The 15,305-nt window shown below is 42.1% G+C and overlaps 1 protein-coding gene across 1 annotated transcript; it reads right to left on the reverse strand.

Moving 5' to 3' along the window:
- Positions 1-2,344: 2,344 nt before the first annotated feature.
- Positions 2,345-14,143, reverse strand: LOC140860436 (uncharacterized). The gene is made up of 2 exons (XM_073263452.1): positions 13,877-14,143; positions 2,345-2,947 (listed from the first exon to the last, which is right to left on the reverse strand). Exons 1-2 carry the CDS (start codon positions 14,141-14,143, stop codon positions 2,345-2,347), a joined length of 870 nt encoding a protein of 289 aa, XP_073119553.1.
- Between the last annotated feature and the right edge of the window lie 1,162 nt (positions 14,144-15,305).

Genomic DNA, 15,305 nt, shown 5'->3' on the forward strand with positions numbered 1-15,305 from the left:
ATACTTGGACCTAAAGCTAGCTCAAAAGGTGAGGATTGTCTTTGTCTATATTAAGGGCTCCCAGTACTCTATCCTACCAATGTGGGACAATATTTCAACACACCCTCCACACTCTCAGGAATGAACATCTGGAGCTTGAAGATTGCCCTAATTATTAGGCAGCCCATTATGTCCCACATAGGTTGACTAAAATTACATGGACCTCTTTATATGAACAAGGGCAAACCTCATCTCTTGAACTAAATTTAAATTGGGCCTTTAGACATTTTTTTTTTTAAATATATATGATGATAAGTATTAGAAATGAGACTTGAACCTAACTCACATCTTGAGCTAGCTTTAGAAGTGAGTTAGGTCCAAGTCTCATTTACTTATCATCATATATATTTTAAAAAAAACTGTCTAAAGGCCAAATTTAAATTAAATTTAAATTGGTCTAATATTATGATATAAGATGAAACCAGGTTGTAATTATCAGTTCGATTAAATACGTGGGAAATTAGTTTGTTTTTGTCACATACAAAAGTGGAAACTATTCATTTTCATCGCCTAAAAAAATAATTTCCTGCAAACACATATCACCAAACTTTGTTCAATTAGCAAACCTTAGTTAGCATTTACACACTCTTCCAGAAATTAAAAATAATAATTAAGGATATATATGTTTAATGTTGCGTCAAGTAGCAACATATCCTAGAACGTACTAGACCACATGAAAAAAGGAAAGGCTAATATTCTATGCTTGAGATTATTATGGGAATTAGGTGCATTTTTACTTACCTAATCCAACTATCTTAACAATAATTATCGGCCATCAATTGCATAATCGATTCGGTTCGATTTTTTTTTTTCAATTGCAATTGGATTTAATTCTTGTATTCTATTTACGTGTCCTGAATTAGCAAGAAATTAAGATCAAATTATATGTATGCCATGTTATTTTGTTGTGCAGCATTGTAGGCCATGACACTCATCTTCTCGCGTTTCTTGGTTTATCAACTGAGTCGTTAAAAACGAATCAGGAAAACTTTTGTGACACCGTCTTGTGAGTTATAAATTATGTAAGACCGATCTCCTACTCGATTCAATCCACAAATAAGTATTATTTTTATGTCAAAAATATTAATTTTTGCTTTATATATAGATCGAATCCATGAAAATATCGTTTCACTGAAGACCTACCCAAACGAATATTGAAAATTTTAAGGCATATGCTATATCTATTGGTGCAATGTCATCAAAATTATAAAAAGAATATGCATTATTAAAAATAAAAAATAAATGAAGTCCCTTGGTTTTTTTCTGTAAATCGTGGGACCTTGCGATGCCAGAAGGCCATTTACGGATTTTATGTGCCAGCAGAACTCTAAACCTTAAAATAGTCATAAATAGGGGTGGATCGGTACGGTATACCGTATACCGTACCTAAAAAATCGATATGAAATTTGTTTATATCGATACCGAATTCAAAAAAAATTCGGTATATCGAAAAATTATCGGTATACCGAAAAAAATTCAGTATACCGGCAATAAATTCGGTATACCGAAAATTTTCATATATATATTTTTTAAAAAAATTATTTTTTGGTATTTCGGTATATACCGGTATACCAAAAAAAAATTACCATACCGATACCGAAAATTTCGGTAATTTCGGTAATTATTTCGGTACGGTTTTTCGCTATTTCGGTATTTTTTTCCCACCCCTAATCATAAACACATATAAAGTAATTAAATTAAAACAATTTAATTAATTAACAGGCAATAGCATTCCAATTCAACCACAACCAAATTCAGATCTAATATCCCAGCTGAAAACTTATTAACGAAACCAAACATTTAATGATATATACCCACTAAAATAAGTTGTTCTCAATTAATGTCACCCGTTAATGTCATTTCAAATCATGATAAATCGAAAATGTTGTTCTCAATTAATTCTGCTAACCAACCATACATTATTTAAACATCTTCAAATCTTATTGTATCATAATATATATATATATATATATATATATATATATATTAAAAAATGGTATGTATTAACAAAAAAAATAAGCACGATTAGTTTGATTAATTATCTCCAAGTCGCACGGTTATCTTCATTCTACCTTCCTTGCAATATCTCAAATCAAATTGAAATAAACAGAATAAAAGTAATATGTTTCGATTCCCTTTTCATGGACATTAATATTTATTTGATTAAGTAACGAGATGAGGGAAAACATTATGAATAGATAATAATATATTCATATTATTTTAGAAATTACATATATATATATTATAAAAAAATTATATATATATATATATATATATTCTCCATTATTTGCGTAACGTACGTAACTCATGCACTTCCTTCAGAAACAATGCGCTCAAGCAACTGCCGATGGTGCAGCCGGGAAAGCGCTTTCCGGCAAGTTCTCGGCGGGGCGGCGAGGGATAAGACGATGTCGGCGAAAGCGTCGACGATAAACTTGTGAGTGTGCTTGGGATTTAAGGTAAAATAACAACACAGCAGCTCATGCAGAAACTCCCAACTGGACTCCACGTCCATTTTGAGTTTTTGCGCTTCAACCATCTCCTGCATGGATTTGCGGAAGTCGGCGTAAGGGTCCGGCGAGTACTTCTGGACGGCCACTCCGCCGCTTACGATTAATGTACGTGGAACTTGCTCGAAGATGGAGTTGGAGCTGCCGGGGGTGGAAAAGAAGAAGCGTTGTGAGGCGAAGACGGAGGCGAAATTGGGGACGTAGTCGGTATCGGAATCGCCGCCAGCGGAGGAGAAGAAGTCTTCGACGGCGGAGGCGGGAGTGGAGGTCGAGGTGAGAGATTTCTGGTAACATGATAAGCTTTCATGATGATCAGTAGTAGTGGGGAGACACTTGAATTTTGAGAAAAAGAGGTTGAAGCTCTTCCACAACATTTCACTTAGCTTGTTGGAGAAATACTAGTCGATGCATGAGTGCATGTGTGTGTAATATATATTTGTTTGGCTTAATGTATATAATTACTATTTACTTTGAAAGCAACAGACAGTCGAATGAAAATTTTTAGCTATAGTTGACAGATTCTACACAAAAATTGCATTCCATTAATATATTTGTAATTTTTCTTTATTTGTTATAATAGTGACAAGATTCCAGCTTAGACGGCTGACCGATTATTTCGGTATTAAAAATAATTATTGGCAAGTGTACCAGGTCAAGTTATAATATAGTCGGACAGAGTTCAAGTCGATCCCACAGAGACTAATGTTAAATACTAAGATATAGACTATTCAAATTAATCTAGGCTAAATAAAATGAAGGATTTTTCTGAACTATTAAACTAATTAAATTAAAATAAATTATTCTAAAACAGAAACTTAAATTAAATTAAAAGAGCAAAAAAACTTTAAGACTGATTCAAATTTTAGAAAAACGATCAGGAACACACAACGGTACCAGACATCGATAATTGTCATGTATTGGATTTAATCAAACAAAACTCATTCATATTCACGACGAAATTCTCTAGAATAATTATTAACCTATTTCTAGAATTAATAACCCTATTTTCATTTAACAGTCCAATTATTTCTAAATGAATTTAATTAAACAAAAATGCATTCACGAGTTATGGAATTTCAGCTTTCGCCTAAAATCGCACACTGAAACCGAATACTATTTCTAGTCGGTTTAACCATGTGTTGATCAATATTTTTGAAGCTAAATTTCAATCTTTTTTTTTCAAGTCCAGGTCGAACGACATACATGCAATTAATTGGCCAGATTAAAAGCAAAAATTATGCACAAACATTAATCAGTAAATATTCCATAAATCAAAATTCAATCAATCCGTTCCATGAACAAAAATCAATAGTCTGGCCCTATTGTGGCCCCGGTCAAAAGACGACTATTCCATAATAATAAAATCAAACAAAAGTTTCATGTTTGAATTCATAATAAAATAAAACAAAAAAAGAGGAAAAAAAATTCTCAGCAATAGTGCCGAATCTTGCTTGCGTTGCGCGTTTCTTCTCTTCCAAGCTCCAGCCGTCAAATCCCGAAAATCTCTCCAAAATTTATCAGTCTCAAATCAGAAGTTCAAAAGTCCCCCTCTAATTAGGGCTTGATTTCCTTTTATACCTCCCTTATTTTCGTCCAAAATAATATCCAATATAACCCAAAATAATCAGAATTCCAAAATTCCCAAATTCTGCGCGAATTATTTTTTTCCATATTTGCGATGTACACGGACCCCGGACAAGGTCCGTGCCTAGGTCCGTGTATTAAAACTTCAGCCCAAACAAAATACGAAGCCACACGAACCCTCTTCCAGAAGGTGCACGGGGTCCGTGCATTTCTCTGTTATGAAAATCTCAAACGCCGAAGGTACACGGACCCTTTCCCAGACAGTGCACGGGGTCCGTGTATTATTTTTCTTCCAAGGTCTTTTGCTTCGAACATGCACGGACCCCCTTCCAGACGATGCACGGGGTCCGTGCATTATTTTCTTCCTTCAATTCTCTTTGCTACTTAAGATTTTTCCGTGTTCCCCGGCCAAGTTCCAACGTGGCATTGAATTGTTTGACTTTTTCTTCAATATTCAGTTCTTCTCAAATCTTAGTCAAACCTACAATCATATAAAATAAGACGATTTATGCACAAAACTCGGAATATAAATGCCAAATAAGCACGAATACGATAAAATAAAGTGTCAAATAAGCTATAAACTTCGTGCTTATCAAATCCCTCACACTTAGCTTTTGTTCGTCCTCGAACAAATCAGAAGAAATTAGAGATGAGAAATATCGCACAAAGTAGCACAATCAAAACCTTTCAATCTACCAAATCTCGTCACACCCAATCAAAAGCTCATATTTCGAAAATCACAAGCCTCGCTTTCGTCACAATTCAAAACTCGAATACTACCCAGTAAAGATCAACAGAATGAGACATGTGTAGTGTGAGTGTCAGAACCTATACTCCTCAAAAGTTATTCGGTTCAAGGATCTCTCATGTTTATTCCCCAAACAATATTTTTTTTTCTCGCCCCATATGCTTATCTTTCATATCCCTCTCTACTAAATGTGAAACAATCATGACTCGGTCAATAGGTCTTTTAAGCTTATAACGTTAGGCCACGGTTCACGGCTACAATAAAGGATAGAAAAGCAAAAATGAGAGACAACAAACATATTGTCATTTAGCGCAATTAAAAAACTCCATTCCCATCTATTTTTGAATTTCATCACTTTCTTTTGATTCATCAATACAACCCATTCTCTTCTTCTTTTTCCTCCTTTTCTTTTCAATACCCCTTGAATTCTTTTCGGGTACTCTTTTTTTTTTTTTTTTTTTCAACCTTTTCTTTCATTCAAAAATAATTCACCAACTCCTTCAAATATTTTTCTGTGAATACTTGGAGTTTTTGTATCTTTAAAAGAGCCAAAAGGATATGTTTCTCTCAAAACGTAGGTAGGAAAAATAGTGTATAGGCTAAAAATTAGGTGGTCAATGTAGGATAGAAAGAATGACGAATGGGGTCTAATTGTGTGCCATTGGCACATACCATTCGATTTTTATCAGGCTCAATGTGGTTACTAGGGATAAAAGTGATGCATCAGGTAGGCTCGAAAGGCACAAACGGTCCAAAGATCGCCTAAATCATCCCTAAATCATGATCATTCAAATTTTCGCTTCGAGGACTAATCAGACAAGTTCTAGGGATAAAAACTGCTTCAAAAACTCTCCAATTTTTTTTTTTATGAGATCACCTCTTACCAATTCACAATTAACTTGCATAAGTCTGACAAAAGTGCATTAAGGGTGTCTCATAAAGTCAATGCAAAACTAGTTCATATCAAAGTCTCTCCTTGCAACTGCTGCTAATCTTATTCAGTTCTAGGCACAAAACAATTTTTCAGGCGATCAAAAATCTAGCAAACTAATTGGTATGTCATGTACCACAAGTGCTCATCTCATTTTATTTTGAAAAATTTCGCTAAGTGATGCTAAGTGATGTGAAACATAGTGTAATGAACGACCTACCCCCACACTTAGAATGCGACATTGTCCTCAGTGTTAAATGCTCGATAAAAAATAAAGAGAAAAATAACAATAGCAAAAACACTTCCCTGAAAAATGTCGATGACCATGCAAAATTAGGAGCAAGCGACAGCCTGAGAAAGAGAACAACAAACCAACCAAACCGCGTAAAATAGAAAAATCACGCACACAAGCACACAGATAGGCTTCCCAAAATAAATTTAACAAGGAGTAAGCACCACTGAGGAAAATAACCACAATATCCATAAAACTCCATCTAATAAAAGTGATAAAGTGCAGCAACAGTTAAGATCCATGACATAACTAGAATAGGCTAAAGAATCCGCAAAATATGTCGAAAGAGTAGCAACTACATCAAATAAACTCCAAAACACAAATAATTCAAAACCCATAACAAAATATCCATAATATCCAAAAGAACCACAACAGAAAATATAACTAAACTACTCCTCCTCCGATGCAGAAGCTGACTCGGCAAGGTCATCCAGGGCAGAGCGATCAAAAGGCGGCGCATGAATGTCAGTGGAGTAGGACTGAGAAGTGGCATTGTAGTGACCCTTACCCGGATCACCTACTAAACAGAACTTATGCATGCAATTAACTTAATTAAACAGATATCAGAATAAAACTGCGGAAACCAAAACATTATACAATCCCAAGTAAAGGAATCTGTAATTATCCAATAATATACAACCAAATCGAATAGCTGTATAAACCCAAACAACAGTAATAAAACCTAAGCGAAGCTCCAGCCGGCCAACCGCTGACTAGCCCCTCCTGGATCCACCCTCCTCGTCCAATCGCAAACCTGCCCCATGGAAATAGGGTGTCCAGAAAATACAGAGTACGAGACGTGAGCATAAAACGCTCAGCACGAGAGTATGAGTATACATGCATGCAAAGTGAACTCCCTATAGACTCGAGGTCAAGGATCAGATAACAGAGACAGACCGGGCCCTGATATGTAGCACGCTGTGCCGTCGCTTCAGGAGGTGGCTCCCATACCGAGATAACCGTGGATACGCCGGACCCAAATCGATGGAAGTCCAATCCACTAACAGGATAGGGTACAACCCTACTAACAGACATCTCGAAGGAGATACAACAAGATGCAAATGAATGCAGCATAATATCATGGCATATAAATCATGCAGTCACATAATACATGCATACTCAGTCAGGGTATCTCGAACAGTACTTTCGTACCTCAAAACAGTGCAAGCTCTACCAACTCTAGGTCCACGCCTATAGTCTGCTCTACACTGCCAAATGATACTACTATCATTAAAGTGCTCTAAAAGCCTTAACTAAGCTATTGCATACTCCTAAATATTTATATGGAGCAAAGCTATACCTTCGTCCGTCGTTAGCCCTTTGATGTCGATGCCTCCAGAACTTGGGCACAACTCCGCTACGACTACCGAACGCCTCTCCGACCTCCGGACCAAGCCTAAGAAGACTAGAACAGCTCCAAAAGGACTAGAAAGGAAAGGAGAACTCGGAATTGGCAAATGAAAGTGAAGTCTCGGCCTTCTATTTATAGACAACGATCGGAACTTTCGATCCTTGATCGAAACGTCCGAACCCCGATCGGAACGTCCGATCCTGCCATCGGAGCTTCCGAAGATCCTGATCTGCCACGTGTCAAAATATCACTTGTTGACTCCGGATAGGGGTGATCGGAGCTTCCGGTCCTGATCGAAGCTTCCGATCCAACCACACGTCATGCCTGACGTAATATCGATCGGAGCTTCCGATCCTGTTCGGAGCTTCCGATCCCGATCGGAGCTTCCGAACTCACCTTCGGAGCTTCCGAACTCTACCCAAGTAATTATGATTAATTCTTTTAATTACTCATTTAGGGTACGGGCTACTACATTCTCCCCCACTTAAGATATTTCGTCCTCGAAATCAGATCTTAAGTACCGAACGCAAATACAGAAATCAGAAACATTCTTTTATTCAAAATCAAACGTTTACAGAGTTTGCAACTGAATACAACTTAAAGAATGAAATCAAAACAACTCAGGATGGTCTTTACGCATCCTGTCCTTAAGCTCCCAAGTAGCTTCCTCAGTGCCTCGGCGCTGCCACTGAACTAAAACCAAAGGAATGACTTTGTTCCGTAGAACCTTATCCTTATAATCAAGGATGCGAAGAGGTTTCTCAACATAAGTCAAATCCTTAACTACCTGAACCTCAGATCGCTGCAGAATATGAGATTCATCTGCCACATACCGTCGCAACAGAGATACGTGGAACACGTCGTGAATGCTGGATAGATGCGGTGGCAATGCTAGCCGATAAGCCAAATCGCCAATACTCTCCAAGATCTCAAACGGACCGATAAATCTGGGAGACAACTTGCCCTTAAGGCCAAATCTGAGAATCTTGCGGAAAGGTGACACTCTCAGAAACACTTTCTCCCCGACCTCGAACTGCAAAGGCCTACGCTTGATATTAGCATAGCTGGCCTGACGATCCTGTGCACTCTTAATCCGTTTCTTGATCTGATCAACAATGTCTATTGCCTGCTGGATAAACTCCGGTCCTTCAGCCTGTCTCTCCCCCACTTCTTCCCAGAAGAGTGGAGTACGACAACGTCGCCCATACAACGCCTTAAAAGGTGCCATCCCAATACTAGTGTGATAGCTGTTGTTGTAAGCGAACTCGATCAACGGCAAATGATCCTGCCAGGCTGAACCAAAATCCATGACGCACGCTCTAAGCATATCCTCAAGGGTACGGATAGTGCGCTCTGACTGGCCATCAGTCTCCGGATGATAGGCTGTACTCAACTGAGAGTAGTACCCATCGCACGCTGAACACTCCCCCAGAATCTAGAAGTAAACCTGGGGTCCCGATCACTGACAATGCTCACAGGCACTCCATGAAGTCGGACGATCTCCTGAATGTACATCCGTGCCATGCGATCCACAGAGTACTCTCGGCTATAGGCAATGAAATGCGCTGACTTGGTGAGTCGGTCCACCACCACCCAGATAGCATCACAGTTCCTCGGGGATACCGGCAAATGGGTCACAAAGTCCATAGTGATAAACTCCCATTTCCATTCAGGAATAGGCAGACTGTGAAGCAATCCTCCAGGTCGTCGGTGCTCTGCCTTGACCTGTTGACACACCAAACATCTCGAAACAAACTGATAAACACTGCGTTTCATTCCCTTCCACCAGAAACGAGTACGTAGATCCTTGTACATCTTGTTGCTCCCAGGATGAATACTCAACTTAGTGCGATGTGCCTGAGATAAAATCTCCTCTCGCAACTCTTCATCCTGTGGAATCACAAGCCTACCAGACAAACACAGAAAGCCATCTGACTGATAATGAAATCCAGACGAGCTACCCTCGTTAGCTAGACGAGCTAAACGCTGGGTCTTTGAATCAGACATATGAGCATCTCGGATCCGCGAATACAAGGCTGGCTCAGATAATATCGCAAACATCTGGATACTCTGCATACCTTTCTTATGCTTGAAGGTAAAACCTGAAGTACAACAGTCACTGATCGCACTAGACATCGAACAAGTCTGAAGTGCGGATAGTCGCACCTTGCGACTCAAAGCATCAGCGGTGAGATTAGCAGCTCCCGGATGGTACTTAATCTCGCAATCATAGTCCTTAAGCAAGTCCATCCAACGTCTCTGTCTCATGTTCAATTCCGCCTGAGTGAACAAATACTTGAGACTCTTATGGTCGGTGAAGATCTCAAATTTCTCGCCATAAAGATAATGACGCCAGATCTTCAAAGCGAACACAATGGCTGTCAATTCCAAATCATGGACTGGGTAGTTGTCCTCGTGAAGCTTCAGCTGTCTAGAAGCGTATGCGATCACATGCCCATTCTGAGTCAGGACACAACCTAACCCCTGAAGAGAAGCATCCGTGTAAACTACATACCCTCCAGATCCTGACGGTAATGCCAACACCGGCGCAGAAGTCAACCGCCGTCGAAGCTCACGGAAATTCTCCTCACACTCGGAGGACCACTCAAAATCCACACCCTTGCGGGTAAGCTGCGTCAACGGTCGAGCTAACTGAGAGAAGTTCAGAATGAAGCGACGATAATACCCTGCTAGACCCAGAAAACTACGGATCTCAGCAACTGTCGTCGAACGCGACCAATTAAGTACCGCTTCAATCTTGCTTGGATCAACAGAAATCCCCTCCCTGGATATGATATGGCCAAGAAAAATCACTCTATCCATCCAGAACTCACACTTGCTCAGCTTGGCGTACAATTGCTCATCTCGAAGAGTCTGCAGTACCAACCGCAAGTGAGAAACATTCTCTTCCGTATTACGCGAATAAATCAGGATGTCGTCAATGAAGACCACGACAAACTTGTCCAAATACTCCCTGAAGACACGGTTCATCAGATCCATGAATATAGCCGGCGCATTAGTCAAACCAAATGGCATCACTAGGAACTCGTAATGACCATAGCGAGTACGGAATGCAGTCTTGGCTACGTCCTGATCACGGACTCTCAACTGATGATACCCAGATCTCAAGTCAATCTTGGAGTAAATTGATGTGCCCTGCAGCTGGTCAAACAAGTCATCAACACGAGGCAACGGATACTTGTTCTTCACAGTGACTCGATTCAGCTGCCGATAGTCAATGCACAGCCGCATCGACCCATCCTTCTTCTTCACGAAGAGAACAGGAGCTCCCCAAGGAGATACACTAGGACGAATGTACCCCTTGTCCAAAAGATCCTGTAGCTGATTCTTCAACTCACGCATCTCTGACGGAGCCAGACGATACGGTGCTCTAGAAATAGGCGAAGTACCCGGCATCAACTCTATGCCAAACTCGACTTCCCTAGCAGGAGGAAAACCTGGAATCTCATCAGGAAACACATCTGGAAATTCATCCACAACAGGAATGCTCTCTATCCCAATACTCTCAGCGGACAAATCAACTGCATAGATAAGGTAGCCTTCCCCGCCAGACTCTAGAGCTCGACAGGCTCTCAAAGCTGATACCAAAGGCATCGGGGGTCGCGCTCCCTCACCATAGAAAAACCAACTCTCACTTCCTTCCGGATGAAAGCGTACTAATCTCTGATAGCAGTCCACTGAAGCTCGATAGGTAGTCAGCACATCTATTCCCAGAATGCAATCAAAGTCGTCCATCGCCATGACCATGTGATTTGCTAACAGAACGTTCCCTTCGAACTCTAAAGGGCAACCCATCACTAGACGCTTAGCCAAAGCAGATTGGCCCGTCGGAGTAGAAACAGACATCACTACGTCTAGTGCAATGCATGGTAACTTATGCGTCTTAACAAAACGTGCAGAAATGAAGGAATGAGATGCACCAGTGTCAATAAGTACAAGAGAAGGTATACCATAAAGAAGAAATGTACCTGCGATGACTTTCTCATTCTCCTCCACAGCCTGATCATGTCTCAGGGCAAACACCTGGCCAGAAGCTCGTGGCCTCAAATGAGAACTCCCAGCAGACTGTCCCTGCGACCTCTGCTGTACGGTAGCCTGAGAACCCGATCCTGAACCAGAACCAGAACCGCCTCCCCCAGACTGTGGACAATCTCTCCGGATATGACCAGTCTCTCCACAACGGAAACAAGCTCCAGAAGCCCTGCGGCACTTGTCGGATGGATGGTTCTTCCCACAGTGATCACACTTGTCCTTCTTACCGAAACGGACAACACCCCCAGAACCAGAGGAAGAAGAAGATCCAGACTTCTTGAAAGTTTGGGCACGGGGACCCAAAGAACTAGCAGGTCTCGACTGAGAGAAAGACCTATTTCGCCGAATGCTGTCCTCCGCCTGGTGACAACGGCTCACCAAACCCTCGTAGGACATGTCGTCGCCAACCGCCACACGGTCATGGATCTCAGGGTTAAGGCCCTGAAGAAACAGATTATACTTCATCTCTGAGCTATCAGCAATCTCGGGGCAATAGGATAGCAGATCAAAGAACCTCTGCTGATACTCATCGATAGACATAGCTCCCTGTCGCAGACTCAGTAGCTCGCCTGCCTTCGACTGTCGGAGTGCAGGAGGAAAATACAGCTTTTGGAAAGCTGTGCGGAACTTGGCCCAGGTGGCCACTCCCCTCGCCGCAACAAAAGGTGCAGAAGTAAACCTCCACCACCTGCGCGCACGCCCATCCAGAAGATAGCCAAGGGTCTCCACCTTCTGCTCATCGGTGCATTGGAAAGTCTGAAAAGTCGTCTCCATGCGGTCTAACCAGTTCTCCGCATCCTCCGGAGACTCACCTCCAACTAAGGGTTTAGGACCCATAGCTAAGAATCGACGCACAGTGAAACGCTCGTCGTCATGATGACGATGAAGCCGTTCTCGACGAGGCTCCCGGTCGGCATCACCCCAACGCCCACCAACACTACCATGAGAACTCTGATCGTCACGATTTGACATCTACAAAAATACCTCAAGATGAGACTAAATCCCAAGAATTCTTTTGCATGCTCTGATACCATAAATGTAGTGACCCTTACCCGGATCACCTACTAAACAGAACTTATGCATGCAATTAACTTAATTAAACAGATATCAGAATAAAACTGCGGAAACCAAAACATTATACAATCCCAAGTAAAGGAATCTGTAATTATCCAATAATATACAACCAAATCGAATAGCTGTATAAACCCAAACAACAGTAATAAAACCTAAGCGAAGCTCCAGCCGGCCAACCGCTGACTAGCCCCTCCTGGATCCACCCTCCTCGTCCAATCGCAAACCTGCCCCATGGAAATAGGGTGTCCAGAAAATACAGAGTACGAGACGTGAGCATAAAACGCTCAGCACGAGAGTATGAGTATACATGCATGCAAAGTGAACTCCCTATAGACTCGAGGTCAAGGATCAGATAACAGAGACAGACCGGGCCCTGGTATGTAGCACGCTGTGCCGTCGCTTCAGGAGGTGGCTCCCATATCGAGATAACCGTGGATACGCCGGACCCAAATCGATGGAAGTCCAATCCACTAACAGGATAGGGTACAACCCTACTAACAGACATCTCGAAGGAGATACAGCAAAATGCAAATGAATGCAGCATAATATCATGGCATATAAATCATGCAGTCACATAATACATGCATACTCAGTCAGGATATCTCGAACAGTACTTTCGTACCTCAAAACAGTGCAAGCTCTACCAACTCTAGGTCCACGCCTATAGTCTGCTCTACACTGCCAAATGATACTACTATCATTAAAGTGCTCTAAAAGCCTTAACTAAGCTATTGCATACTCCTAAATATTTATAGGGAGCAAAGCTATACCTTCGTCCGTCGTTAGCCCTTTGATGTCGATGCCTCCAGAACTTGGGCACAACTCCGCTACGACTACCGAACGCCTCTCCGACCTCCGGACCAAGCCTAAGAAGACTAGAACAGCTCCAAAAGGACTAGAAAGGAAAGGAGAACTCGGAATTGGCAAATGAAAGTGAAGTCTCGGCCTTCTATTTATAGACAACGATCGGAACTTCCGATCCTTGATCGGAACGTCCGAACCCCGATCGGAACGTCCGATCCTGCCATCGGAGCTTCCGAAGATCCTGATCTGCCACGTGTCAAAATATCACTTGTTGACTCCGGATATGGGTGATCGGAGCTTCCGGTCCTGATCGGAGCTTCCGATCCAACCACACGTCATGCCTGACGTAATATCGATCGGAGCTTCCGATCCTGTTCGGAGCTTCCGATCCCGATCGGAGCTTCCGAACTCTACCCAAGTAATTATGATTAATTCTTTTAATTACTCATTTAGGGTACGGGCTACTACAGGCATGATGCTGCAAGCGAACCATACCAGTGCGAAGCTCATCCAAGCAGTCAAATATAGCAGAGAAAATGCGACGAGTGCCCCTCGGAGCTTTGGCGTGGACGTGTGCACCGGCTGGAGGATCAGCAGCCTGATCAAGGGCAGCTTCTTCCTGAATGCGAGCCTCTCGGGCTTCATCTGCAGCTGTAGGTGGTGGGACTGGGGGATCTCGTGCATGATAATGAGTGTTGCATCTCTCAGGGTTCTTATACCATCCACCCTGTCGAAAGATAAAATACATACCAGTCATCGCGTGGGCGGTGAGCACTTACTTCGGCGCTGGTGCAAGAGAAGCCTCCCTAGTCAAATCGACGCCGCAAGCCGCCAAGATCCTCAAAACTGTAATGGCGAAAGGAGCGCGCTGCTTGGTATTCGGAGCACAAGCCAAGTGAGCGACAGTACGCATATGTGAGATCAAGATGCTCGCCAATGGAATCGCAGTAATATCTCCCAACCCGTATAACATCTTATGAATCAAATACATATCCCGGTTGCGCACCTCATTATTCCCAGCATAAATTCAACGCAAACCCGACAACCAACGAACTACAAGACAAACACAATCATGAAATCAATACACCTAAAGCCAACTAGATTCCAGCAGCAAGGGAGAAGGGATAGCCACGCTTACCCACAGGAAACCAACAAGACGCCGGGATTAATTGTGAGACAAGAACAAGCAGAGGCGGCCGATCAACAATAGGATCAGAAAACGAGATATGTGTGGCGTCGTGCGAATCAGAGGTGGGGAGGAGGTGATGTCTCAGCAGCTTGAGGAGGTGCGGAGGTGGTTTCTCGTCGGCACGGAGGTGTATACGGGCGAAGGAAACTGAGGGGAGAGACGGAGGAGGACGAACGGGGTCTGGAAAGGGAGAAATAAGGGGGAACGGATTTGGGGATTTAGGGATTGAAAAGGTTTGAGAAAGAGACAGATTGCGAGTTTGCAGATTTAAACACAAAATCGAAGGGCACGGACCCCGTGTAAGGGTCCGTGTCTACATCCGTGTGCCCTCACATTTTAGGAAAGTTCAGAGTGAAAAATGCACGGACCCCGGAATCTGTTCCGTGCCCTCCTCCGTGCATCCACACATTTTTTTTTAAAAAAAAAAAATTCGATGAAAACCAGCACGGACCCTGGAAGAAGGTCTGTGGACCCTCCGTGCCTTGACGATTACGGGTGGACAATACACAGACCCCAGACAATGGTCCGTAGTTTGGTCCATGTGGCTACGCATTTTCAAAATCTTTCACAGTTTAAATGTCCGGACCCTTACACGGGGTCCGTACATGGTCCGTGTCAACCCTTTTCATTTCAAAAAAATAAACGAAAAATAACCCTTAAACAAACCATCTTAAATCACACAAATTAGTTTGTATCTAAGAATTTCAGATAAAACACTCAAGCACGCAAG

The sequence above is a fragment of the Henckelia pumila genome, chromosome 4 (assembly GCF_033568475.1).
Source record: "Henckelia pumila isolate YLH828 chromosome 4, ASM3356847v2, whole genome shotgun sequence".
NCBI lineage: Eukaryota > Viridiplantae > Streptophyta > Magnoliopsida > Lamiales > Gesneriaceae > Henckelia > Henckelia pumila.